The sequence below is a fragment of the Heteronotia binoei genome, unplaced genomic scaffold, assembly GCF_032191835.1.
Source record: "Heteronotia binoei isolate CCM8104 ecotype False Entrance Well unplaced genomic scaffold, APGP_CSIRO_Hbin_v1 ptg000458l, whole genome shotgun sequence".
NCBI classification, from domain to species: Eukaryota; Metazoa; Chordata; class Lepidosauria; order Squamata; family Gekkonidae; genus Heteronotia; species Heteronotia binoei.
This window is the reverse complement of record NW_026800034.1, coordinates 101,119-127,020: the sequence shown is the minus strand read 5'-3', so window position 1 is coordinate 127,020 and position 25,902 is coordinate 101,119. Positions and strand designations below refer to the sequence as shown.

General features: G+C 40.7%; 2 protein-coding genes across 2 annotated transcripts in view; one reads left to right on the top strand and one right to left on the bottom strand.

Moving 5' to 3' along the window:
• The window catches only part of LOC132590644 (uncharacterized protein FLJ43738-like), a 62,139-nt gene extending 49,745 nt beyond the window's left edge, over positions 1-12,394 (top strand). Inside the window, exons 6-12 of the mRNA XM_060263614.1 lie at positions 300-464; positions 5,044-5,256; positions 7,036-7,180; positions 8,073-8,245; positions 8,563-8,726; positions 9,396-9,496; positions 12,239-12,394. Of these exons, the coding sequence (XP_060119597.1) occupies positions 300-464; positions 5,044-5,256; positions 7,036-7,180; positions 8,073-8,245; positions 8,563-8,726; positions 9,396-9,496; positions 12,239-12,273 (996 nt within the window). The 3' untranslated portion in view covers positions 12,274-12,394. The remainder of the gene's footprint in view (positions 1-299; positions 465-5,043; positions 5,257-7,035; positions 7,181-8,072; positions 8,246-8,562; positions 8,727-9,395; positions 9,497-12,238) is intronic.
• The window catches only part of LOC132590645 (complex I assembly factor ACAD9, mitochondrial-like), a 37,541-nt gene continuing 21,409 nt past the window's right edge, over positions 9,771-25,902 (bottom strand). The window contains exons 12-18 of the mRNA XM_060263615.1: positions 23,627-23,755; positions 16,888-16,967; positions 15,923-16,049; positions 13,504-13,581; positions 12,869-12,997; positions 11,964-12,036; positions 9,771-10,462 (exon numbers count right to left, since the gene is read on the bottom strand). Of these exons, the coding sequence (XP_060119598.1) occupies positions 10,362-10,462; positions 11,964-12,036; positions 12,869-12,997; positions 13,504-13,581; positions 15,923-16,049; positions 16,888-16,967; positions 23,627-23,755 (717 nt within the window). The 3' untranslated portion in view covers positions 9,771-10,361. The remainder of the gene's footprint in view (positions 10,463-11,963; positions 12,037-12,868; positions 12,998-13,503; positions 13,582-15,922; positions 16,050-16,887; positions 16,968-23,626; positions 23,756-25,902) is intronic.

The following is a 25,902-nucleotide window of genomic DNA, read 5'->3' as shown; positions in this document are numbered from 1 at the left end:
GGTTTGATTCTTCATTCTGCCATGAAAACATGTGGGGTGACCATGAGATAGTCACATACTCTCATCCTAACTATGTCACAGGAGGTTACTGTGGGGTACTCTGAGGAGAAAATGGAGAAGAGAATGATTTAAACTGCGTTAGCTCAACGTTGGAGAAAAGTAGATTTTTTTCAACTTGTACATTTCTGCCCTGGAAAAGCTGCAGCTAACCCACCAGACAAAGTTGGTATAGCGTATCTTCCAGACTGCGTTGTTTTCTTTAACGAATTAACAAGTTTGCATGTTAACTTTTATTTCAGGTTAATATTGAGAATGTGGACATGCTTAGTAAGATGATGCAAAATGAGACCCCTGGTATTATTAGAGCTTACCCTTCTGATGGCAAGTCTGTCTTTAACTACAGCTCTCAGAAATTGAATTCAGCAGAAATTGCAAAGTATCTGCTTCGTCAGGAAATGGCACAGGTAAGACAGCAGCATTAGCTGCATTCTTGATGCTAGTTGGAGATATGAGGCAGAACATTTTCTAGTGCTTCATTGTTCTGTGGGAAATTTTCCTGCTCTTAAAAATAATAATAATGAACGGTTGCTGTTGCCAATACTATATTAGGTAAGCTTGACTGTTCGGGGTATGGTTTTCAGATGGTGATTATTTAGAATTTTATGATTGAGTACATGAATATTTTATTAATTTGTGATAGGGAGAGACAATAAAACCACAAATAGATAACAATAAGATTTTAAAAAATCAAGTTATGAATTTACCAGATTGGCTGTGCAGGTCAAATCAAAACCAAAGTGAATTTTTTTTCCTTATATGTATGTCTCCTCTTGCACGGTAGAAAGGATATTGTAATCAGCAATCTGGTATGGAACTCCCACTTAATACACACAAGATCCATCCCTTAGCTGTAAGATTATAAGGTGCTAAGAAGGAATGCCCTCTGATATCTGCAACAGTTTCTGTGCGTACTTGGATGCACTTTTTAAGATTATTGGTGACTATGGTAAAATGCCTGGTTATAAGATACATGAAAGCATAATGAAACATATCGTTTTGGAAATGGGAAATTAAGCTAGATGTGAAACTGGTAGAAATCTGTCTGAATCACTTTGATGTATCAATTAAAAAGATAAGAGGAGGTCTTAATAAATGGAGCAATTTTAATCTCTGATGGTTCAGTAGAATTTGTTATACACAGACTATTGTTTTTGTTTGAATCACTCACATTAGCAGTTTTGCCTGATAGCTTAGTCAGATGGTTAATAAATATTAAATAAATCCAAGGTAAAGTTGGCAACAGTCTGTAAGTGAAAAGGAGATGAACTTGAGTCCCCAGTTTTATAATTTGAAATTTCATTTATCATTATACAGCACAGGCATGTAACACATAAAACTCAAAACAGCCAAACCTAAGATATGCAATGCTGTCTCACTGTTTCTATTATCAAAGCAGTTTGAGTGAGACAAGGAATGACATAATGCAAATGCCCCTTCAGGTACCCCATAACTTGCTTCTTAAAGTTAAAATATATTTCCCAGGATATTTCTGTAAAGGGAAATTCCCTTCTCAGTCTGTATATTCAGTAGCAACTATAATTGGGAATATTGAGCATTACTGCAATGGGGAGGAGTTATTCCTTCAGTGTTAAATCTGTTACCCTAACAGGGTTGGATGGCAGATCTTAACTCTTTGGAATGAAACATTAGATTTGACATGATGCTCTTTTCCAGCAGTATGAAAGTATGAAAGCAGTTTCATTGACTGAGTGTTATTTCTCCCCATTGGACTTGAAGACAGGGCAGACTTCCTGTCTCATCTACTATGGGGAGTCCTGCCCCAGATCACATTCTGCCTTGATAGAGCAAGTCCCCCCTCTCCCCTGTCTTATCTCTGCCCCACTGTAGTGAGCCAGGCTACCTTTGATCCAAATAGACAGATGATGAAGAAGATACTGGATTTATATCCTGCCCTATATGAATCTCTGACTCAGAGCAGCTCCCAATCTCCTTTACCTTCCCTCACCCCCCAGCAGATACCCTGTGAGGTATGTGGGATTGAGACCTACGAGAGCTATGGCTGACCCAAGGCCATTCCAGCAGCTGCAAGTGGAGGAGTGGGGTATCAAACCCAGTTCTCCCAGATAAGAGTCCACACACTTAACCACTACACCAAACTGGCTCTCAGTTTGGCTTCTTTTTTCTTTTTGCATTCTTTCCTACCTACCTCTTGTTCCTCCTTGATGCCAGCAAGACAAGAAAGCGGGGGTGGGGGAAAACCCTTTATCTGTGTCTTCTCATGCAGGAGACAAGATCTTGGAGTGGATTAGAATCCCTCAAGCTTGACATTCTGTAAAGTATCCCCAGACTCAGGGTTCAAAGTTCTGGGGTAGCATAGAAAAGCTTTGTCCAAATGAAAAGTAGTAGTATTTATAATAGAGGCAAGTTTTATTAAGCCTTGATGAATTTCAATTACTGTGCTTATGTCACTGTCATATTTTGATGGGATAACATTTCAGGGTTCTCAGTTTTGTTGTTTTATACAGTCCTGATACGATAGTGTATACGCAGAGCTTTCATATTCTTGCCTGTTCCATTATTTTTATCTAATTTAATTAAATTTGCAAAAACCAAATGCACAGACATGGTTCTTTCCATGCGCTGTGCATAGACCCCCCCCTCCCTGGCCAACTTTATTTTGTGCCAGGCTTTTTTAAAAAGTCACTTTTTAAAGGGAAGTACATTTTATCTCTCAGAAATTGAATTCAGCAGAGCTTCAACATTTTCTGTGGTGGTGCCTACCCTTCTTCCAAAGGAGATGTGAAAGGCACTGATGTGGACCAGCAAGGGCTCAATGACATTTTTCTTCCAGACGTTTCGTTCTGACCTTCTTGGCTGCTGTGCATTGCACTCAATGCACAGCAGCCAAGAAGGTCAGAGCGCCTGCTCTGGCTGCAACGCCACTGAGGATGTTCTCCGCAGCTGAGAACGAAACGTCTGGAAGAAAAACTTTCTCCAGTAGAACACGGCACTTGAGCCCGAAAGATTCTACAAACCCTAATGATGTTACCAGCCATGAAAACCTGAAATCTTTGATAAAAGACTTATTGGTTAGGTGTCAGAGTGCACACCTGGCTGCTCAGCACCAGCTGATGAAGATACATCTTGGTTACTGAAAAGCTGGCTACGTACATAATGTCTCTGCTGGTGGTGGCTATAAAGTCTCCTGAGAGAAGCTGGTGGGTGTGGACGCCATATGCTTGATAGCTGACCTATTCACCATTCTGAGTTTCTGAAACCTCCTCTGGCCTTGTTTATATTGGACTTGGAAAGATGCTGTAACTTGACACCAGAAGCCTCTTCCAGCAGCAGTCTGCCTCAGAACAGGCACATATACTGATGAAATTCCACAGGCCTTTTAAAGCTACATTATTTTACTTGAGCTTCTGAGATTTTTAACTTTTCTTGCTTTGTAAGAGGCTGTTTTTTAACTTAAGTATATTTTAGAGAACTGATTCCACACCAAGGACTTCCCACATTTCAACCTCTCACCTGGTGTGTGTTTTTTTTCTCCACTTGACATCATCATTTTATTTGTGCACAGACCATCAGCAACCCATTTGTTATACACACAACCCCCCCAATAAAAAAACATACTACTGCTTTACTTTGAATTTGTTTTTTAAAAAAGGATATTTCCTAGGCAGGATACTATCAGCTTGAGAAATTGGTTGTGTCCAAAAGGGAAACAGTGCTATTGTAGGACAGTCATTTAGCCCGTGAAATATAGTTGGACTGGGATCTGGGAGATCCAGGTTTGAATCCCCAATCTGCTATGTAAGCTTATGCTAGTCACACGCCCTCAGCCTAACTTACAGTGACAGGCTCTTTCTTTAAACCAAGGGGATCCACACAGCCCCTTAGGGGACCAGTTTGGTTTCATGATACGATTCTTCCCTTCAGTTACAAGATGTTTGTGTGGTAGCATGTATAAAGGCTTTGAGTCATTTCTTTAAGTGTTATATTACGTATGAAGAGGGATAACTGAAGCAGAAGTTTCAACAAAACAACTAAGATTTAATTTCCATATAGGTTATGCAGTGAATTCTCTTTAATGCTTGTGGTTATGAACAGGCTTTCATTGACTAGCCACCAGGTTGGATCCTTTGACACATGTGCACACACACATATACACACAAGTTGCAATCCACGGCAGCCTGCCCTTTCTCAAGTGTCAAACTAAATGGGACAAGTTCTGCTTATCATGAGAGATAACCTGGTACTCTGACCTCTCCCAGAGATAGTTATACTACTCTGCAGAACAGAGCTAACATCCAGACTGTTTGTTGTCTTGCTAAGGCAGACTGCAAAACTGATTGTCCCTGTGCTTCCTTCCAACATTCTATCCCTCCTCTGAAAGCTGGAGCAGTTAAGCTCAGCTGCGTGACAGTTTTTCCCTTCAGGGGGTGGGAATGAGAGCCAGTGTGGCATAGTGGTTAAGAGAGCAGACTCTAATCAGGAGAACTGGGTTTGATTTCCCACTACATGAAGCCCAGCTGGGTGACCTTGGGTCAGTCACAGTTCTCTCAGCCCCACCTACCTCACAAACAGCTTGCTGTGGGGAGACAAAGAGAAGGCCATTGTAAGCTAGAGACTCCTTTGGGTAGGGAAAACAGGATATAAAAACCAACTCATCTTCTTCCTGTCCATCACACTACCTCACATAGGGTTGTGGTGAGGATCAAATGGAAAGGAGAATTATTGCTTTTATTTATATTGCTGTCTCTTAATGATTTTTATCATAACCCCCACCCCCACCCTTGAGCAAAGATAGAGGCAGGATATCGACATTTAAATAAATGAAAATTGAAGGCTGATAAGAAAGCAGTCTCCAGATTTGGATTCATATCTATTCAGTAGTAGCAAAGATGCATAGAACAGATAAAGGTGACCACATATTTTAGCTTTTAAATTCATAGGCCTACGATAAACTCAAGGGGATAAGAACTCACACTCATACTTAATACTGATTATCTTCCTTAGGAACCAGGAAAAAGGTATGCTTATTCTGACAAATATATCTCTGGCATGTTTGACCCAGTGGATGAAGTCAGTGCACGAAAGGAATCCATTCACTTTTCAAAGAAGAAGTGGCTGACAACACAAGGGTTTGTGTTTCCTGGCTTTAAGAGCAGTTTTGAATCCAACATGCATCGTCATATGCCTGATGAGGCACGATTAGCGGAGCTAAGAGAGGTAACTATGAGTTTTAAATTTCAACATCCTTGTTTGCTATGTCTTAATCTATTCAGAGTAATCTTTAAATTACTTAATCTATTCAGAGTAATCTTTAAATTACTGTCCAGTGATTATTATACTGAATGCACCTATCTAAATGTGCCTGCCTCCCCAACTCCAAGCCCCATATCCTTTCCTACTCCAGTTCATGGTGGTGGTAGAGCCAGTCAAGAAATCAGACTTGAAAATTATTTTAATTAAACAGATTCAATGGAAATACTTAAATACTGTATGCTGGCATGTAAAGTTACTTTGGAAGATACTAGACCATAAATACAAATAATGGCCTGTATCCAACCATCCACACAGGAATGGAGAGGAACCTGGGAAAACTTCATGTGCCTTCTCCGTACAAGTTAGATTCATACTTCCCCCACTAAATGCATTCTCTCAACTTTAAGAATACATAGCCTGAGTGCTGTAGTGGGTTAGGATATGGGAGACTAAAATTTGAATCCCCACTCTGTCATGGAAGCTTGCTGAGCCTGCTTAGGCCAGTCATACGCATGTAACCTGACCTACCTATCTAAATGTGCCTATTTTTCTGAAGATAAAATGGAGATGCAAGCCACTTTGGGTTCCCACTGGGGAGAAAGTGAGGCGTGAGTTAAGCAAGTAAAAGCATGAGGATGGTTGCAGTGTTTTAATATTATATAGCAATGTATATCTGCCAGGATCTCTGAATTCTCAGCTTTCAGGGGAGAGCCATATGTTTGCACCACAAAAGGGTCTAGAAACTGACCCTCATATGTGCAGAACCACTCTTCCTCCTATGTCCTACCATGGGACTGCTTCCATCATCTGAGCAGGGCCTTCTGCAGATGCCATCCTGCAAATGGGCAAGATGAAAAACTGTTCATACACGTGCCTTCTCTGTTGCGGCCCCCACCGTTGAATGAAGAATCCCACACCTTTGGCTTTTGGCAAACAATGTAAAATGGAAGCACTGAAGAGGGCATTTTTATAAAGGAATAGGGCTGTGTGATAACAAAAGGATTCAGAAAAAATTTCAATAAAAGGAATGGGTCTGTAGAATATAGTACTACTATTATCTTTTGCTGTATATTTTTATTTTGCTTGCACTGCATTGTATTTTTGCTTATGTAATAATTTGTTGCACTATTAATGTGTCTCATTTAATATTTACATCTTGTTTCAGATTTCTGTAATCTTAGTTGTATTTAGTTTAGGTGTTTTCTTATCCTATTGGGTTTTTTTGCAGGTGTCTTATGGTGGCCCTGTAGAGTTTTTGGGGCAAGAGATGAACAGAGGTAGCTTGCCATTGCCTGCCTCTGCATAGCAACCCTGGACTTCTTTGGTGGTTCCCTATCCAAGTATTAACCGGGGCTGACCACACGTAACCTCTGAAGTCTGACAAGATTAGGCTAGCCTCAGGTATCCAGGTCAGGGCCCTGTTGATGGATTACATATAAATCACTGTAATCCCAGAGATTGTACTGATTTACATTATGTAATTCACCTTTTGTCTCAGTGAGAAAGGGAGACCATAAATTACATATATATATCTGCATGGTGTTTTTCACTGCCCTTCAGAAAATTTGCTAAAACTTAACTTACTATATAAAGATACTTGGATCATCAAAACAAATAATGCTACAAAATGCTTTCAAGGATCTGTGTGTGTGCGCGCACACACACACACGTGTTAGTTTTAGCGAATTTTCTGAAGGGCAGTAAAGTAGAAATACTTTCTGAAAGGCTGTTGTTTTCATTCAGAAATGGGAGGAGAACATTCTTCACAGAAGCATTTTGAAGCCAGTGCTGGATCGTGACAGATGGACTTGGGACAAACGTCAAATTGATTTTGACCTTTTCACAAAGCCTCCATGTTCCCTTGTGGACCTTGACACCTGTGTTGTTGGTAATTGCTGCCTTCTATACACTTTTCCTATGGGATGTTAGATACTCAACAAGCAGCCTGTTCCTAAAACTGTAAATCAGGTATAAAAATAAGACAGTATCCAGTATGCTAGGATCCAGAGAGGTGCGACAGATATACCCAGGGGCTTGGGTATTCTCCATGGGATTTTCCTTGAACAGTAGACCTTCACACTCCATGCCATAATAATATTTTTTTTTTTTAAATGGTCTTGGTATCAAAAGTGATTTATGAGGGGACTGCTGCAGTATATATGGGACCCCAGTCATTGTTGGAGATTATCCCTAGGAGCAGGTGTGATGCATACAGGCAACCATTGTATAGTAAAACCTTTAAATATTAGAGCAGTACCATGGGAGCAGTGCTTAGAAAAGAGGCTCCCATATTTCTGCTGCCATGCATAAAGGTTACTTTCATTGTTGTTAAATCCCAATATAATAAAATTTGGGGGAGGGGCAGGAAATAGCAACATCATGATTGTCTGATGCACATATTCAGATAGAATAATGTACACTTATAGCAGGCCTATAGTTTTGTAAACATGCCACCTCTTTGTGTGCATTAGTTGGGTATATCAGTATGATTTATGGCTTTGGTAAGGAGTTAAAGCTAACTAAAACTTAGGGAGCTATAAACTCAGGAACAGCAGCACTGGTCAAAGCCATCTATGCTGTCCTGTTTAGTAATCCCTTACACCACTGTTGGCCCCATTCTTGAAGGTTTATATATAGACAATCTCAGAGGTTCATGGACAAAAGTTTTCATTTCATTCATAAATAGGAGTACTGTTTGTTACCAGAAAGTTACTTTGTGCTTAAAACCTGTTTCATAATTCTGTGCATCATTTTTCAATGGATGCATTTGTGAACAAAAGAGCCTCAAAAGGATGCACGTTGCAACACAGCATTCAAAGTGCACAGGTGCGCTCCAGCAACAGAACTCATCTCCAGTGGACCAAAAGCCAGTTGCCAGCTAGCCCGCTTCCAAGGCCTCCTCAAGGATAAACCAGTGAAATTGGCCTTGAAGAGCCATGGCAGAAGTATACAGGTAAAATCTTCTCCTTCGGGAGTTCGGGCTTTGAACTTCTAACTGAGCAGTTGTTCCTGAGGTCATTATGATTTAATGTTTGCAAAACATGGAACACTGTTTACTCATTAACTTTCAGTCAGAATTCTAAACTAGCACACTGCAAACTAAAGAACAGATAGTTTTGTATTTGCATTTGGACAAAACAATGACACAAGGCAGAATCCATTCATGTAAATTTACTGGCCTGTGATTATGAACCAAAGAAAAATGTACTCAGTTTAAAAAGGTTTAGTACCTGTGTTAACACAAGAAACCAAATGCTTCTGTTTCATCAGGATATACCAGCTGTGGGAAGTATAGAGAGGGCAGAGAGTGACATCTGCAGAGGATTCATCCCAGGCAGTGATGATTTTCACAGCTTGAAATGGAGTAGAAATGTAATTCCCTGCCATGACAGGGAATATAGAATGTTTAAAACTTTGAAAGGAGCAGACTTTAGGTAAGTCACACAGCTATTCTACAATATTCAGGGCTGGCAAGAGGCTTTATAAATTAGAATATGTATATCTGCCTAGCATTGTGAATGGTTCCTTCCCAACCAACTCCCGGTTAGAATTAGTCATGGGAATTTAAGAGCAGACTTCGAAGCATGGTCACTTTGGTGTGAAAAAGATGTTTGAGACACGTTAGGCTGGCTACCCTTGTTATGGCTCAGATGTTGTGCTATGGTCAGCGTTCAGCATAAATAATGAGAAACAGCTGCTGAGGAGTCCATCCCAATCTTTGTCTTCTCTGCATTATCTAGAGCAAATAATGCACTTTGCTCCACCTGTAATACTGAATAACATGACAGGACAGTTGCAATAACCTGTTTAAATTAAGTACACGTTACTTTGGGATGGCAAGACCAGGAAATCCTGCTTTGAGCTGTTAAAAAGAACTCTTGTTAAAGCAAGGCTTTGTCTTGCTCGCTAATGGAAAACAATAGCTAGCCGGAGAGACTTCTCTTTGTGTATATGTATGTGTAGCTGAGCAGCTTCAAGATACAGCTCTTCTTAAGGTATTGTCAGGATTTCAACAAGAAATCAGCTCATGAATATTCATCTTCATAAACTCTTGTTTTTATGCAGTGGTTATTTGCAGTTTTCGAGTCTTTTCTGTTTTCCAGATTGAGCTGTCATAGCCGTTCATTTGAATGCAAGAGAAAACCTCCACAGAGATGGCTTTTGAAGAATAAAATACCAACATCAGGTGACAAGCAGGATGAAGGTAAATTTGGGTAGTACAGTCTGTGATACTGCATGCACAACGTTCATATGTCATCTGTGCCTTCATTTAAAAGCTTAGATTGTTATCTGACAGGCACAGAGAAACCTCCAAAAATACATAACTTGTGAAGACTGACATTAAGAAAACACTTCAGGCACCATGACATTGCTGTAGAGACACTGTTGCTGCCATTCCCCTATGTAGGTCAAGAAGTTTTGGGAGAGCTTTACACAGACAATATTTGCTAGGAACCAGTAAACAAAAACAGATCTAGTTTCTAGAGAAGGCAACTTTTTTCTTTATTGTTACTGTGTTTTAATCCTCAATAATTATTCTTAGCTTAGAAACAGCAAGTTTTCATAAGAACCTTATACTCTCATAGGGATTAACTTGGAATTCTGAATATTTTCCAACATTAGAGAAATCACAAATTCCTAGGCATTGTTTATCTATCCCGCCCCAAGAAAATATACAGAATGATGAAGTCACATCTCCATAGGAGATGCATGAGGCACCTGTTAGGATAAGAAGGGCTTGTCTGAAATTGAAGCAACTAGATAGAATGGAGATGACTAGATAAATAGCATTAGAAAGTTTCTAAAATGAAACAAAGAAACAGATACTCCTTTCCCCATCCTATTATCTGGTTCTTATATTGGGATTTTCACTTGGGCTCAAGCATATAAACAACATTATTTATAAAAGTCACACTACAACTCATGAAAACATTCTTGGTATGCAGTGTCTCAGTTGTTCATTCTGCCTCTTGACCAAGAGCAATATAAGGACCTGGCACTGAATACTATGAGGTATTTGGCCTTATGTAGCATTACTTCAGACTACAATCCTGTCATCATTTCCACCTTCAGAATGTTCTTTCAAGTGGGTGGGAACAGATATAGGATCTCTTTTCCAGCACCTGCTTTGCCACTTTTTTAATGCTGTCATCCATGTTTTCAGGAGCATCTACAGATAATAGAAACATAATTAGCAGTTTGTTTAGAGCCAATGATGAGAGAACAAATTTTTTAAAATCCAAATCTATAAACACAAGCTGTTCAGCTGATACTAGCATCTGCCACATTAGCACTAATTATGGGAATGGGCAACACGCTAAAGCTTTGTTTTGGAAGCCAGATTCTTAATGGATACCAGAATGCCCTTGTGCTCGAAACGAAACAAACACTGGACTTCTCATAATACCGACAGAATGAAGTTATTCTTGTACAAGTTCCTCCACCCAATCTCTTCCAGATAGGGCTATGCTAGTTAGCTTTACTTGGTCTGTGTACAGGGAGAAGCCCCCTCAGTTCCAGGACATTGCACAGTGAATGGAATTCCAAATACAATTTTTAAAAAAATGCTTGAAGAACCACAGCCTCATGGTAGCAGAACACATCTCTGTACAGAGACAGGAGAATGAGAGAGTGGGAGAGTTCTCAAATGATATTAATTGAACATGGTTCAAGTGGGAGCCCATTCCCCCAATCCTTCCTAAAAGAGCCAGTAGGATGCTCTGTGTTCACTGAAGAGAACAAACTTATGATAAACCTGGCATTCCTTTTTTTTTCTCCATGTAGAAGTGTATACTTGTATGGGAACAAATTGAATTAATCCTAGAGTGGTTATGTCTTTCTGTTTAATCAGTCTACTGTATGCCCACTTCCCAGAGGCTGCTTTTACAAAGTTGAAGGAACTCAATTGACAATTGCCAAAAATGGATAGTCTCCACCAGAACTTTGGGGCCCAGAATAGATGATGTGGCACTGATTTTTTTTTTCTTTTTTGCAGGGGACACTAACATCTCACATGCTAGCGTGACACAATCCTGAATCCATATGTTTTAGTGGTTTAACTGTATTGACATGATGTTGTAAGCTGCCCTGAGTCCGCTTGCAGAGAGGGTGGGATATAAGTTGAACGTAATAATAATATAGTGGTGTCTTTAGAACTTTTCTTCCTATAGCAGACAGGACAAGGTATGCCCTTGGGGGTGTGCTCCAGATGGGAACAGGGAGACAGCAAGATAAACTTCGGGAAGAAAAATGATCCATTCTTCATATTGCCCTGTCTCATAAAACAGGCACAGTTCCCCTCTCACAGAGATCTCTTCCCTGCTAGAAGTATAATGAGCGGGATGTCTTGTCATGTGTTGACCAAGTAAAGCTAATTAGTATAGCAGCAGGGGTTTTTTTGAGCAGGAATGCAGTTCCAGCTGGCTTGGTGTCAGGGTGTGTGGCCTAATATGCAAATGAGTTCCTGCTGGGCATTTTCTACCAAAAAAGCCCTGCACAGCAGTATGGCTGAAACAAATGTAGTAGTAGTGGTCGTCTGCACAATGATGCCTTCTTCCACTGAGGACTAGGGAACATTGGCATTAACACTGAATGCCTGCTGGTTGTTCTACTTAACCTTTTTAGTTAGTTACCAACTTTAAATATTGGCAGTTGGCAACATTGTAACTTACTTTTCTCTAACTCTGCCATTGCATAATTATTCTGGAAACCAGCTTCAGTGCAAAAAATATTTGCAAGTAGCACCTAGAAAGCAAGTTGATCATTAATGGCTTGAATATTACTTTATTAAAATGAGACTCATTGTAAATATTATCTGTTCATAATCAGGGCATGCAAATCAAGAACCAGAGAACTTGTAAGCTCTACCCATTCGGTGTCTGTCCTTGATAAAGGTTGGTATATGTGCCTAGTAAACAGAAATTAACCATATCTCTTTTATACACAGATTTTGTTGCCCCCACAACAGTGAGTGAAGTTTGACAAGAGAGGCTGAACTGATTTTGGGCCCTTCAGCACAGTTAGAATCCAATTATACCATGTTACTTAATGACTGCAAACTTCATGAAGAGGCCCTCCATAATTTACACTTACTTATCAGCAATTTTATGGTGTAAGACTAAACTCTGAGCAACTTTATGGCTGTATCCAGGTGTTAATGGATCTAGGTTCTGCTAGGAGAACATAAAGCTGCAGCCTGAATGCTCCCAAGTGAGGCCTGATTGTAGTAGATCTCCTTGGGTTAGTTTCATAGTATTGGGTACTAAGTGGACACTCTCTTTGGATTATGGGCACCATTTAAACAATTCATGTCCCAATTACCTTTTGAAATAACAGTGATCTGCTAATGTGAAATAACAGAATCTGCTAATAGGATGCTTCTCCAACAGAATACATGCTATATTTTTAAAAGTGTACAAATGCAACTATCTGGCTGATGTCAAAAATAAAAAAAATATTCCAGAGCCCGCAAAAAAGAATTCTGAATTTCTCCACATCTACTTAATACACTGTCATTCATACTGAAAGGTTTGACTGCCACATTAGTTACTGTCAGAGAAACCACAGGTGCACTCACCTCGTGATCATGATTCCGCAAACCAATACTGATGGATCGGCTAGCTCTGGAAATAACAGCTGTCATTGCATACAGATTAATGAGGATGTCTGCCACTCTCTTCAGAATCAGCTGTTCATCCACAATAGTCTGGCACCAAATAAAACAAAGAAAATGAGCACTCGAATAGTTTAGTCAGTCATTATTCTGAACTGCTGAAGTGCCTGAAGAAGCAGGTTTCAAAAGATCAAATCTTTTTTTGTCTGTATTCATATATCCAATGAGCAAAAATGGTTGTATTATTTCATTTACATGGTACTAGAGGCTGCTCTACCAGATTATTGAATAAATGTAGAATGATTTTCTCTTCTTTCTGGCATATGATCTTTATGCGTGTGTGTGTTTTATGGAGCCCTGGACCTTGAAAGGTTATTTATTGGACTAAAAGAGAGTTTTTCAAGCATGCACATTATAGCTTTGGTTATCGTAAAACAAAAATGGAATTCATTTTTGAAGTACATGTCAGAAGGGCAGCCATGTTAGTTGTGACACTTTTAAGAAGACTTAAGTTCAGCTGAAGTTTTCATGATTCAGACCTCACTTCTTCAGCAGCAGGAAATATCTGGGTAGGTTCCCTCTCAGAAAACCCTGGTTACCTTGCCAAACCTTCTTAGCAAGCCTTCTACTGTAACTCCAAAATAGTACACATTCTGTTCAAGTTTGCTGGCACTTGCCTGCAAAAAAAAACAAAAGTAATCCTCAGCATGTTCTAATCCTCAAATATTCCCTGAACCCTTATTGACTGCACGACAAAATCACAAGGTGGGGAGAACCTGGTAGTAGTTGGGAGTTGGATTTGACTGGTGGTGGTGAGGGGGTGTCTTCCTGTTGTTCCTAGTTTAGGAAGCTGCATACAGTGTTACCAAAACATTTGACTAGGTTATTTCTATGCACCAGACCACAGTGGAGATGACCACTTAGCATTCTGTTTGATCCGTATTATGCTTCATAGCAAATTTCTATAAACATGTTTTTCTTTTAAAATGGGTGAGGAAGGAAACAGAACAGTAACCAAATGTCAACTTTATTTTATTTATACCCCACCTCTCTCCCCACTGGGACCCAAAGCAGCTTACATCTCTCTCCTGTCTCCTATTATCTTCACAACAACCCTGTGAGATAGTGTGAGAGGTTGAGTGTGACTTCAATAGTCTTGCCATGAATGTCCCCTGCATCCCACCTCCAAACTGGCCTATAAGTCTTCAGCACCACCACCAACAGCTCAGGCAGGGAGTCAGATGAGCAGCAAGCTGGGTGGTACATCAACAAAACTCCAATTGTGTCTCAAATTCCCAGCATTAGATACACATTCTCAAAAATGGCAGAGTCCCAGACGAGAGCAAGCCAGGCAGAAAGAATCTTAATAGACTCCAGCAACCGCTCCTCCGTGTCTGCCAGGCCCATGGTGATGCATCACTTAGTATCCCGGGAAGCACAGTTGGAAGAGGTTAACTCCTCTCCCTCCCCCCGTCACGTCTCAATGATACATGCCAGGTTAGCCCTCTCTTCCAGAATTAAGTCCTGGATGCACGGCCGGCCCTAGGGTGGTGCCTGGGGCACCTAGGATGGTGCCCCAGGCAGATTCTCTGCCCACCACCCCATCTGCGGCACCATACCCTGCCACTTTCATGGTGCCACACCCCTCTGCCTCCCACCCGTGGTGTCGTCTCCTTCCTTCACCATTTCAATGCATGGGAAGGGGCGGTGGAGCACCGCACTCCCTGAGCTCTTTAAAAGCCCCCCCCATCAATCAGCTGATCGGCGGGTAAAAGGGTGCCAGAGGTTCATGGCTCTATTCTGGTCCTCCGGCATGATCATGATCAGTGCAGGGTTGATGGGGCAGCAGCAGCAGGAAGGATGAAAGAGCGGCTGCTGCCGCTGCCTCCCCCCTTCCTTTCCCCGCGACCGGGAAAGGAGGCAGTGGCCTAATTTGCCTAGTGGGTGGGCTGGCCCTGCCTGGATGGCTGCTCTTTTGCCTGTAATTGATGGCACATTTAAATCATGTTATTATCGTCCAAGTAGGATGTTGATATGGTCACCAGCATCGCTCTAGCTGGATGAAGAACCAGAAGGGATAGCAGTCTGCAAATGTCTGAGGCTCCTTCCTCTCACCTGTTGTTCTTCCACCACTGTATTTCCCCTTTCCCCACACCCTATTCATTCTGGCACCATCCCCTGGTCCATTCTGCTCCCCCAAACACATTCCCTGCCAGCAGGTGACACAAAGACAAAAACCCACACATCAGCACCACAGTCCAAATGCCAGCTCTCAATGAACAGGTCAAAAAAGTATCGGTGTCAGAGCTGGAGAAAAAATCTCAAGGTTGCTGTTGATCTTCCCACAAATCAAACCTTGTGCTATCAGTGTGAATGATACAGTTCAGAGTAGCTGAAGCAGATAGTGGGAAGTGTGCCAAATGGCGTAACAACCTAAATGGCACAGTGCTCATGGGATCAGTCAGGACTTTCTCTGAAGACATGAGACAAAAACATGCACTCTTAAGCAGTAGTTAGGGAAATCAAAAGACTAATGTAAGACATTTTGTCATTTCATACCCAGTGCTGTGCTCTGATCTTAGGCTCAGCGTTCTTCTTGGAAAAAAGGAAGAGAACTGGACCAAAAAAACAAAACCAAAAAATTTTAAGAGTTAAAATTTTAAAAATTACTGGGCGATGCTTTGGATTGAAGAAAAACCTCTCCAGTTCCCCAGTTGTCACACCATCAAGACTATAAAGATTGGCTTTAGTTTCATGAATAAAATCCCAAGGATACAGCAGCCATTTCTACCATGTGACAGTGGATGAGGTATACAACCTGTGGAGGAATGCAGATGTACATGCAGGGGAGCTACAAAGTGTGCAACAGTCTAGCTCACACTAGCATTTGTCAACCCAAGTTATGTATCTATATACATGATCTCATGGAGGAATTTGAAACTGAATTGGCACTAAAAATCAAAACCCCAGTATTCTGAGAAACGTTTTGGAAAATAAACACCTGAATGCATTACTTACTTCGAGACTGGGATGTACTACTCCATCTTTCCCAACAAGCCCTAAATCCACTTTTCGGCCAATGCTGTCATGGATCCTGCTCATAAACATTCCCAATGCCATGCCCACATTTCCCTTCTTGATTTCCCTGTGGGATTAAAAAAAATGTATACAGGTTAATTGAACCTTAAGACAATTTCTCCATAATTAATCTGTCTCTTCTACAAATAGTAAATTTGTATAATTTAATGGCAAAAACTACCCACCCCCAAAGTTTCCAACTTTATTCCAAATACTTTCATTTGTACAAAATTCTCTACATCTAGAGCTTCCTATTCTTTAGATACTGATGGCAACAGTGCCTCAGTCAGAGCATCTACTGGGCAAATGTGCTTAGGGTGCCACTACTGCTTACACAGTAATAATGCACAAGAGTCCAGGTTACATCCTGATGCCTCATATTTCTGATTGGCAGTCACTCAAAAAGTAAGAACTATACTGATTTCAAAGAGGCTTGTATAGTATGCAACAAGAAAGGCACAAAGCAACTGTAATTAATTTCCCAAATGGTCCAAATATCTCTTCAGTGGTTTTTCTTAATGAAACCAAAGCAGGAAGTTTCTAGCGAACACACAATGTTGTAGCATGTTTCTTAAATTTCTATTTTAAAAGAGTTAATCCTCAGATTTAATTCTTGCCTTCTTTCTTTCCTGACCACCTTTCTTTTTGTGTTGTCTGCATTACAGTGTAGTCAGGTTCTTGAACTGTAAACCATCCTGAAATTATGCAGCAGCAGAAAAGAACTATGTAAATATACTAAGTAAGAAATCAATGAAATTCTTTATTCTGTTAAAAATGAGAGCACTTAAAGCTTAACAAAATCTTGATCCAACCTTCCCTTCTATATCAATTCCTACCTACTAATAATTTCCATTTTGCATTTAACAACTATTCATTTACAAAGTTTGCTTCTGAACTGGACATACTTGATTTTTTCGGTTAAAATTTTGCCTGCATGCTGCATTCCTGTCAAAGCTATATACATTCGCAGAATTTCATTTGTTCCCTGAAAGAGATAAGATTTTCTTTAGGCCATCTGAACATGAATTTGCTAAACAGTTATTTACATGTAGGGCATACAGCATTATTTCCCTCAAGAAGGGAATTTAAATGAATATAAGAATGAAAGCCCTTATCATCACAGAACCACAGGAGTTGTCCTATAGTTCAGACACAAAACGTTCTCATACAAAATCAATTTAATTATTTATATTGAGACAATATCAGCAAGAAACATGATGTAGAATTTCTAGGGTGAGGGACACAAATGGTACACATTTGGGAAAACCTGCTTGGGAAAGGCTGATTTTAGCTCACAGTGGCTTTTCTGGCAGACTGAATTTTCCCTGCTATTGATTACTGAAACTCATCTGAAGATGTAGATATTTTCAACATTTTCAACTGGGAAGACAAAGTGTACCATTGTTTAAGTTTTTGAAAAGCCACTGTTCTTTAGCTAAAAGGTGGAGAGAGATGGTAAAAGCCACACATACCAAGTGGCAGCTGCCTCTAGGGAGTGCAAAAGTAGGACTCTTGCAGCACTTCAAAGACTAAAAATATTTTATTCCAGCATAAGCTTTCATGGAGTAGAGCCATGTTTGTCACACACATGTACTAGGTCCCCACTAGGCAGACATTTATATATGAAAATGGGGGGGGGGGGGGGGACAGAAAAACAAAACAGAAGAATCAAAAGGCCATGAAATACAGGAAATACTGGACAAAATGTAATTATGCAAATCCATACATAACCAGGAAAAGTGCAGAGATCATTCATAGTAACAGAAATTGGCCACTTCTCTAGTTCTGTTAAGTAAGCACCTGTAACAGTTTGGTCACTCCAGTGCAGTAAGTTAACTATGCTTGTACCTAAGAAGAAAAACTATTTGAGAACGGGAATGCTAAGCAGGACAGCTCAAGGTGCCTTGTCATTCTAGGCAAGGTAAAATTTCACCAGGCATTCCAACACACAGGAGGAAGAGAAGGTGAAGAGGATGGGACTCTCTCTCTCTGTAAAGGAAACCTTGGCAACAAGTATATGGGAAGACAGGCTGAGGGAATATTTGATTCAGGTGACTGGGGAGAAAAGGAACATAAGAGCATAAGAGAAGCCATGTTAGATCAGGCCAATGGCCCATCCAGTCCAACACACTGTGTCACACAGTGACAAAAAATTTTATATACACACACACACACACACACACTGTGGCTAATAGCCACTGATGGACCTCTGCTCCATATTTTTATCTAAACCCCACTTGAAGGTGGCTATGCTTGTGGCCGCCACCACCTCCTGTGGCAGTGAATTCCACATGTTAATCACCCTTTGGGTGAAGAAGTACTTCCTTTTATCCGTTTTAACCGGTCTGCTCAGCAATTTCATCGAATGCCCACGAGTTCTTGTATTGTGAGAAAGGGAGAAAAGTACTTCTTTCTCTACTTTCTCCATACCATGCATTATCCTGTAAACCTCTGTCATGTCACCCCGCAGTCGACGTTTCTCCAAGCTAAAGAGTCCCAAGAGTTTCAACCTTTCTTCATAGGGAAAGTGCTCCAACCCTTTAATCATTCTAGTTGCCCTTCTCTGGACTTTCTCCAATGCTATAATATCCTTTTTGAGGTGCGGTGACCAGAACTGCACACAGTACTCCAAATGAGACCGCACCATCGATTTATACAGGGGCATTATATGCACTGGTTAAGCCATGCACTGGAAATGTACTGGTTAAGCCATTCTAGAAAGGAAAGGTTCTCTGGATTTTTAAAACAGCTTTTGCAAATATTTGCAGGCATCCCAAAAAACTATCCAGTAGTAGAAAGTCCATGGAGATAATCCGCCTTCTGTGTGAGACTGTCCCATTTCATATTGCAAGACGGGGATCCTATAATGAAATGCTGCTTCATCAAGAATATCCAATATCAAGTTTCTGTTTGGGAGGAAGAGATTTTTGTGTGAAAGAAATCTAATCATTTGAGTCTCTAATAGAAGTTTGAAGTGGTGCAGCCCTAGACCCTGGTCTTCTGCTTCAGTACACGCTTCACCTAGAATGTTTTTGTGTCTGCCTCCATAGTGCATATGGGATACCGCTGTTTTAGAAAATGCAAGGAACACTATGCATCCTGCTGAGTCATAAATAAGGCTGAAAAACACAGCCCTTGTTTGCTTTGGCCAGCTTCACAGCCACTACTGCAAGGTCTTCGGAAGGGGCCATCTGATGTGATTTCTGACATGCTGGCTGGCAGATTCAGAATGCTAGCATACCCCAACGCAACAGTTAGCTGCAAGCAAATACACCAGAAGTATAAATCATGCATCTCTAGACAAAGATGTTACTTACCAATTTTAGACAAAGATGAAGAGTTCTGCTTTTAGCATAGGTTGTAGTACAAGAGGAACTCTTCCCACCCCCACATTTGAAACACAGGTGATTGTCAACAAACACAAACCTGGGAAATGACTTTGCATTTCATATTGAACTTCTGCACACATGTGCTGTGTTAAAAAACTGCCTCTCAAACTCAGGAATCTACAGGATTGGTGTATTGGTGTTTCTTAGTATTCTCTCATAGCTCCTCTCCACCTGCCTACACAAACATCCTATTTTCTCCTCTCAAATGTAAAAAAAGAATAATGAATGTTGGATCTACTATAAGAGGTCAAATTCACCATATTCCTTTTGTTTTTTTAAATGGAAATTCTAGGATAAAAAAACCTTTATTTTTTTAATTTTATTAATTTTAAATAGGATAAGAAAACCTTGTTTACAATTTTACTCATGATGTCCTCAAAAATGGGCACTGAAAATTAAAACTCCTGCCTTACTTAGCACATATCTGAAATCCAACCAACTACAAACAGCAGAGATGGAAAGAGAGGACCATCTTTCAAAAGATTGGGAGGGAGTGTTCCCACCTCCTGTTCATGTAGATTGGGTTGTGGCCAGAGGCACAAGTCCTTGGGATAGAACTGATGGGTAACAGCCAAAGAGCTCTTGGCTTGGGGTGTGCACTCAGTATAAACCAAGCTGAAAACATACTCAATAATACCTTTTTAGTATTTATTGAACATTTTCTCAGCCAATCACCAAAACAGCTGATGATTCAACTATCTGAAAACAGCTGCCAGGAAAAACCTGAAACTATCCAGGATTTTTCAGAGCTGCTGAATAACCAGTTACAGGGCATTTAAAGTGCTTTCAGTCCATTTAAATACCTTTGTAGTGAACTCCCAGGCATTTAAATAAACTGCAGTCCCTTTAAATGCCTCTGGAGATCACTTGCCGTGACATGGCTTGGAAAAGTCATTTAAACGGACTGTGTCCCCATAAACACCAGTCAGTCAGGCAGTACCTTTATTGGCATAAACCTTTAAACGCTTGTTTCCCTCTTCCATTGGAAACAATTGGGCCCCTTGGTCCAATCTTTTTGAAACTTGAGGAGAGGCACCTATACTGCAAATCTGGTGCCTCTACCACAAAAAAACCAGCCTTCCTCAAACCCCTGATACCCCTGGATCGATTCCCCATTATAGCCTATGTCAAGGGTGTCAAACATGTGGCCCAAGGGCTGGATCAGTCACCCAGAGGGATCCTATCATGCCCACAAGCAACTAACTGTCACCTGCTTCCTTCTGCATCACAGCTTGCTTTGCCAAGCTTGCTCAATTGCACAGGAGCTACAGAGCAACGCCTCTATTTTCTCCATTGGCTGACCACTCAGACATTTCATGTTTCCCCTGGGTCTTGACCATGAGATTTCAATAATGAATGTTAATAAATCAAAAGCAGGTTTGCAATTTACAGACACACACCTTAAAAACATCTGAACAGCATACTCAAGATTGCTACAGCACAGACATTATCTCCAGATTTTGATGCAATAATTCAGAGCAAGAGGTGTGTTATCAGAAATAAACAAAACATTGCAAGAGTGGTAATCTTTTAAGCATATTTTTAAGTTTTTAAAAAAAACTTTAATTGTATTTGTCTGTGTCTTTTATAAATTTTATATCTCTGCTGCCTGGCATTACATTTCATGACACACATGGCCCGGCCTGACAAGTTCTCATTTATTTCAGATCTGGCTCTGAAATGAGTTTGACACCCCTGACTTATGGGATCCATTGACTATAATGGTCCCCATGGGGTATAATGCAGCTGAAAAAAATTCAGCAACCTTAAATGCTTCACAAATCCCAATATCATACTGATACTGGGATTCAGGAATATCAGGAAATACCAATATTTGTTGGGTTCAATATACCCAAATCCAAAAAATACTTTTTTTTTTTACATACCCCTACTTCTGGCTCACATCCCCAGACTTTGGAGAAGCCAGTATATGAATCCAAGACCATCCCAAGATGCAGGTTGCTCTTGTGCTTCTATTTTATATTTTATTGGCTTATGTGTACAATTTCTTTTGTTGTTGTAAGACATTTTGGGGTCACATCAGAGAGAAATTGGGGGTCACATCAGGGGCAGTGTGTCTTTTAATTTCTTATTATTATTGTGTCTTCCCTCCCACATGTCACATTCTACAACAATCTAGGCATCCCACAATTCTCAGGAGTACCTATTTTGGTAGGTATAAAGGGACTCTAGTGGTTGATTGAATCTAAACAACAGTAAACAGAAAAGGTGTCTGGTATTTTTGTTTACTGTGGTCACTTACAACCCAGACTCCATGAACTACCGTTCAGCTCCAATTCCTCTTCAAGTTGGGAGCAACACAGAAGTTGTTATTTAATGATTATATTTAATAAGACTTTGAAATATTCAAATTGATGACACAGAACATCATTTTGGAAGGAACAGCTATAATGGTTTGGAAATTAATCCTTTCATCATTCACATATTCTGTTAAATCGTTCTAACAGTTCTCTGTCTGCAATTAGCTGGCAAGCAAAGGGAAAGCTCATAGTAGTTGTGCAAAGTGTGCAGCACAAGCTCTTTTTTTTCTTAAGGTACACCTCAAGAAGTCATGTAATTTATATGAAAAGCAGGCAACATAAGTGTTCTGAAACCCAGAAGTTGAAAGAACAGTCTGTCACCTGTGTAAAGTTCTAGAAGCAAAGCACCCGCATTTTAAAAGTGTTCAATTTTGAAAGATAAGAGCACTATGCTTTTAGCAGGTGTTGCTATGGCAATTAAAACTTTCAAAGGGAACAGATGGCTGAACAACTAGCTAATTAAAACTATTATATATATATTGACTGGATATGCCAAGTAAAACGGATGCACTTTATGCATTAGTTTTTAATTATAAGCAATATTATGCTCAACAGCAAAAGCACTTAGGAGTATTTAGATCCAAGCTAGGGACACTGATTAGGGATGGGCTCAAACTTCATCACAAACCTAATTTCCAGAACACTGCCATTTTGTGGTTTGTTAACCAGAGGTTCACGTCTATCCCTATCCATGACCCCTCCAGGTGATTTTGGAGGTTTGTGGTGGGAAGCGGAGCAGGGGAAATGAGAAGAATAGCTGAAATGGTCTGCATACATTTCAGTGATCCCCTTCGCTCCCCCCTAGCCCACTTCAACAATTCATTTTAAATGGCTTTTGCAAGCCGTCCACAAGTGAAGCAGTGGTGAATTCACTGCTTGTACTTCACTCATGCACGGCTTGCAAAAGCCATTTAAAGGGAATGTTCCCTTTAAATAGCTTTTGCAAGATCTCCCCCCACCCCACTTTTTATTCTGCTGGCCTTGGGGAGCCACTTCCAGCAGAAAGCAGGCTAGCTAAACAGTTCGGTGAATGAAACCTGAACTACATGGCCAAACCCTGCTCAACAAAGGCTCCACACAGAACCAGCCTTCCTAGACAGCTTCTTTCAGATTTCAGTTCCAGTTACTACTGAATACAGAAATATGAAAAATTTACAGTCTACCTTCACAACTTCATAATACCACAATATTGACATCTTTCCCTTCCCCCATTTTATATTCTTCCAAAAGAAAAGCCGGAACAAAGAAGGAGCTGAGAAAACTAAACTGAGAGGGCTTTGCACTGGTTCTTCTCTCTCTCTTCTCAGAACTCTCTATTTACTGCTGCTGTTTCCTATCTTCAATCAGATCTCTTTAGTAAAGGATTAACCACATTCTGTGCAGTTTCTGCAAAAAGCTTACAAAATTCTTTCAAATCAGTTTTCATATTAGATCAGTTTAGTCCACGGGCTTCTGTATTTCTCATGCTCCTAACTCTGCTCTGCATCTATGAAGCCCACTGAGCTGGTAAACAAAACACCATTTAAACAGGGTCTCTGTTGCAACATTTATTTTTGTTCCAACAAGCAAGGCAAAATGGTTCCAAAGCGAACAGGTCAACATCGATGACTGGAGGGAAATGCACAGATGTCATTTTTAAAATATCAGGTGCACCAGTCCAAATGGTGTGCTCTGGCTCTTATGACACAGCTAGCACTAATTTACAGAGCAGCTGTTACCCTGGCATCCTATGCACAGCCAGTGAGATAGAGCTACCTTCCACCACCTAGATGTGATGGCAATCACCTCATAATAAAAGGTATCAAAACACAGGACTGTATCTGGGATGGGGGAAAGATCCAATGACACTCCAGTGGCCAGTACAGTGTCATCAACTTCTTCCCCAGCTTTATGCTAGTAACCTAAAACTGGATAACAGGAGCAATAATACTTGCCTCAAAAATTAGAAGTATCCTGCAATCCCGGAGATAGCGCTCATATGGATAATCTTTCATGTAGCCAAGGCCACCAAGGATTTGTAAAGCTTCACTGACACAAACCCATGCACTTTCAGAACTAAACACCTGCAAGTAAACAAAGCAACCCAAATTATTCTTGCAAAACTAGCTGCCATATGCTCTTTTAAACTTCAGAGTACAAGACAATTAGTTCTTTCTATCCTTGAATTCCTATGCCACATTTTAATGTGATCAAAAAATGAAGCCCAACTTGGGGCCAAGTAGAGGAAAAGGCAAATTGTGTAGACAGGGAGCAGGTATCCTCTTGCCCCAAGGAACCATCCCTGGACAGGGGGGAAGGGGGGGTCTTGGTAGTTGGTGATTCAATCCTTAGACAAATAGATAGCTGGGTGGCAAAACCGCGTACTAACCGTATGGTGACTTGCCTGCCTGGTGTGAAGGTAGTGGACATTACGCGTGTTGTAGATAGACATAGACAGTGCTGGGGAGAAGCCAGCGGTCATGGTGCATGTTGGCACCAACGATGTGGGGAAATGCAGTCGTGAGGTCTTGGAGGAAAAATTTAGGCTGCTAGGCAGCAGACACAAGGCCAAGACCTCCAAGGTAGCCTTCTCAGAAGTGCTACCTGTTCCACATGCAGGGCAGGAGAGACAGGCACAAATTAGAAGTCTCAATGCATGGATGAGATGATGGTGTAGGGAAGAAGGGTTTAAGTTTGTTAGCCACTGGGATGCTTTCTGGAACAAGCAGGAGCTGTACAAAAGAGACGGTCTCCACTTGTCCCCAGAAGAAACCAGGCTGTTGGCGCTTAAAATCAAAAAGGTGGCAGAGCAGTTTTTAAACTGAATCTTGGGGGATTAAATATCTCTGGATCGGGAGGACTCATCTCGAAGAAATGAAGAGTTAGCTGTTACTTTTCTACCGGACAATGGATTAGAATTTTCTACTGAGATGGTGACAAAAAGGATGGACTATCTGCCAAAGTCTCAAGGCAGCAGGAGGAAGGTTGCGGGCCTAACTTGTCTGGGAAATTATAGATATTTGTATACAAATGCTAGAAGTAGTCGAGGTAAAATTGGGGAGTTGGAATGCTTAGTGTTGGAGAAAAACATAGACACTGTGGGAATTTCAGAAACTTGATGGAATGAGGAGAATCGGGGACACGGTGATTCCTGGATATAAATTATATCGGAAGGATAGGGAGGGAAGGATTGGAGGTGGGGTGGCTCTGTATGTCAGTCCAGTAAGACTGAGAAGGTCAGAGAAGTAGATTCCCTTCTTAAAATGCTCTGGGTCGAAATAGTGGGCCCAAAAGGAAATTTAACTATAGGAGTTTGTTATCACCCACTGGATCAAAAGATAAGAGGACGATTATAATATGATGAAAGAATTAAAGATAGTGGCTAAATGTAAAAGCTGTGTCATAATAGGTGATTTTAATTACCCACAGATTGACTGGGTCAATATGTGTTCTGGTCAGGAGAAAGAGATTGAGTTTCTACACACTCTCAAATGACTGCGCTATGGAGCAGATGGTCACAGAACCTACCAGGGTGGGGCAATCCTGGATTTGGTCCTAAGTAATGCCCAGGACCTGGTGAGAGATGTAAAAGTGATTGCACCGCTTGGGAGCAGTGACCATAATGTTATTGATTTCACCATTTGCATAAATAGGGAGTTGCCCCAAAAGACCATCACAACCACGTTTAACTTTTAACGCTTAAATTTAAACGTTTAACGTTTAAATTCTCTGACATGAGGAGGCATGTGAAGAGGAAAATGAAAGGTAAATAGATGACCAAGGGGTAAAAGGATTACTGAAGGAGGATAGGGAAATGGCTGAGAAGCTGAATGCATTTTTTGTCTCCGTCTTCACTGTGGAAGATGAGAAGTGTTTGCCCACTCCAGAACTGCTAATTTTGGAAGGGGTGTTGAAGGACCTGAGTCAGATTGAGGTGACGAGAGAGGAGGTCCTACAACTGATAGACAAATTAAAAACTAATAAGTCACCAGGCCCAGATGGCATACATCCAAGAGTTCTGAAAGAACTCAAAGGTGAACTTTTGGATCTCCTGACAAAATTATGTAATCTTTCATTGAAATCTGCCTCCGTTCCTGAGGACTGGAAGGTAGCAAATGTCACCCCCATCTTTAAGAAGGGTTCCAGAGGAGATCCGGGAAATTACAGGCCAGTCAGTCTGACTTCAATACAGGGAAAGTTGGTAGAAACCATTATCAAAGACAGAATGAGT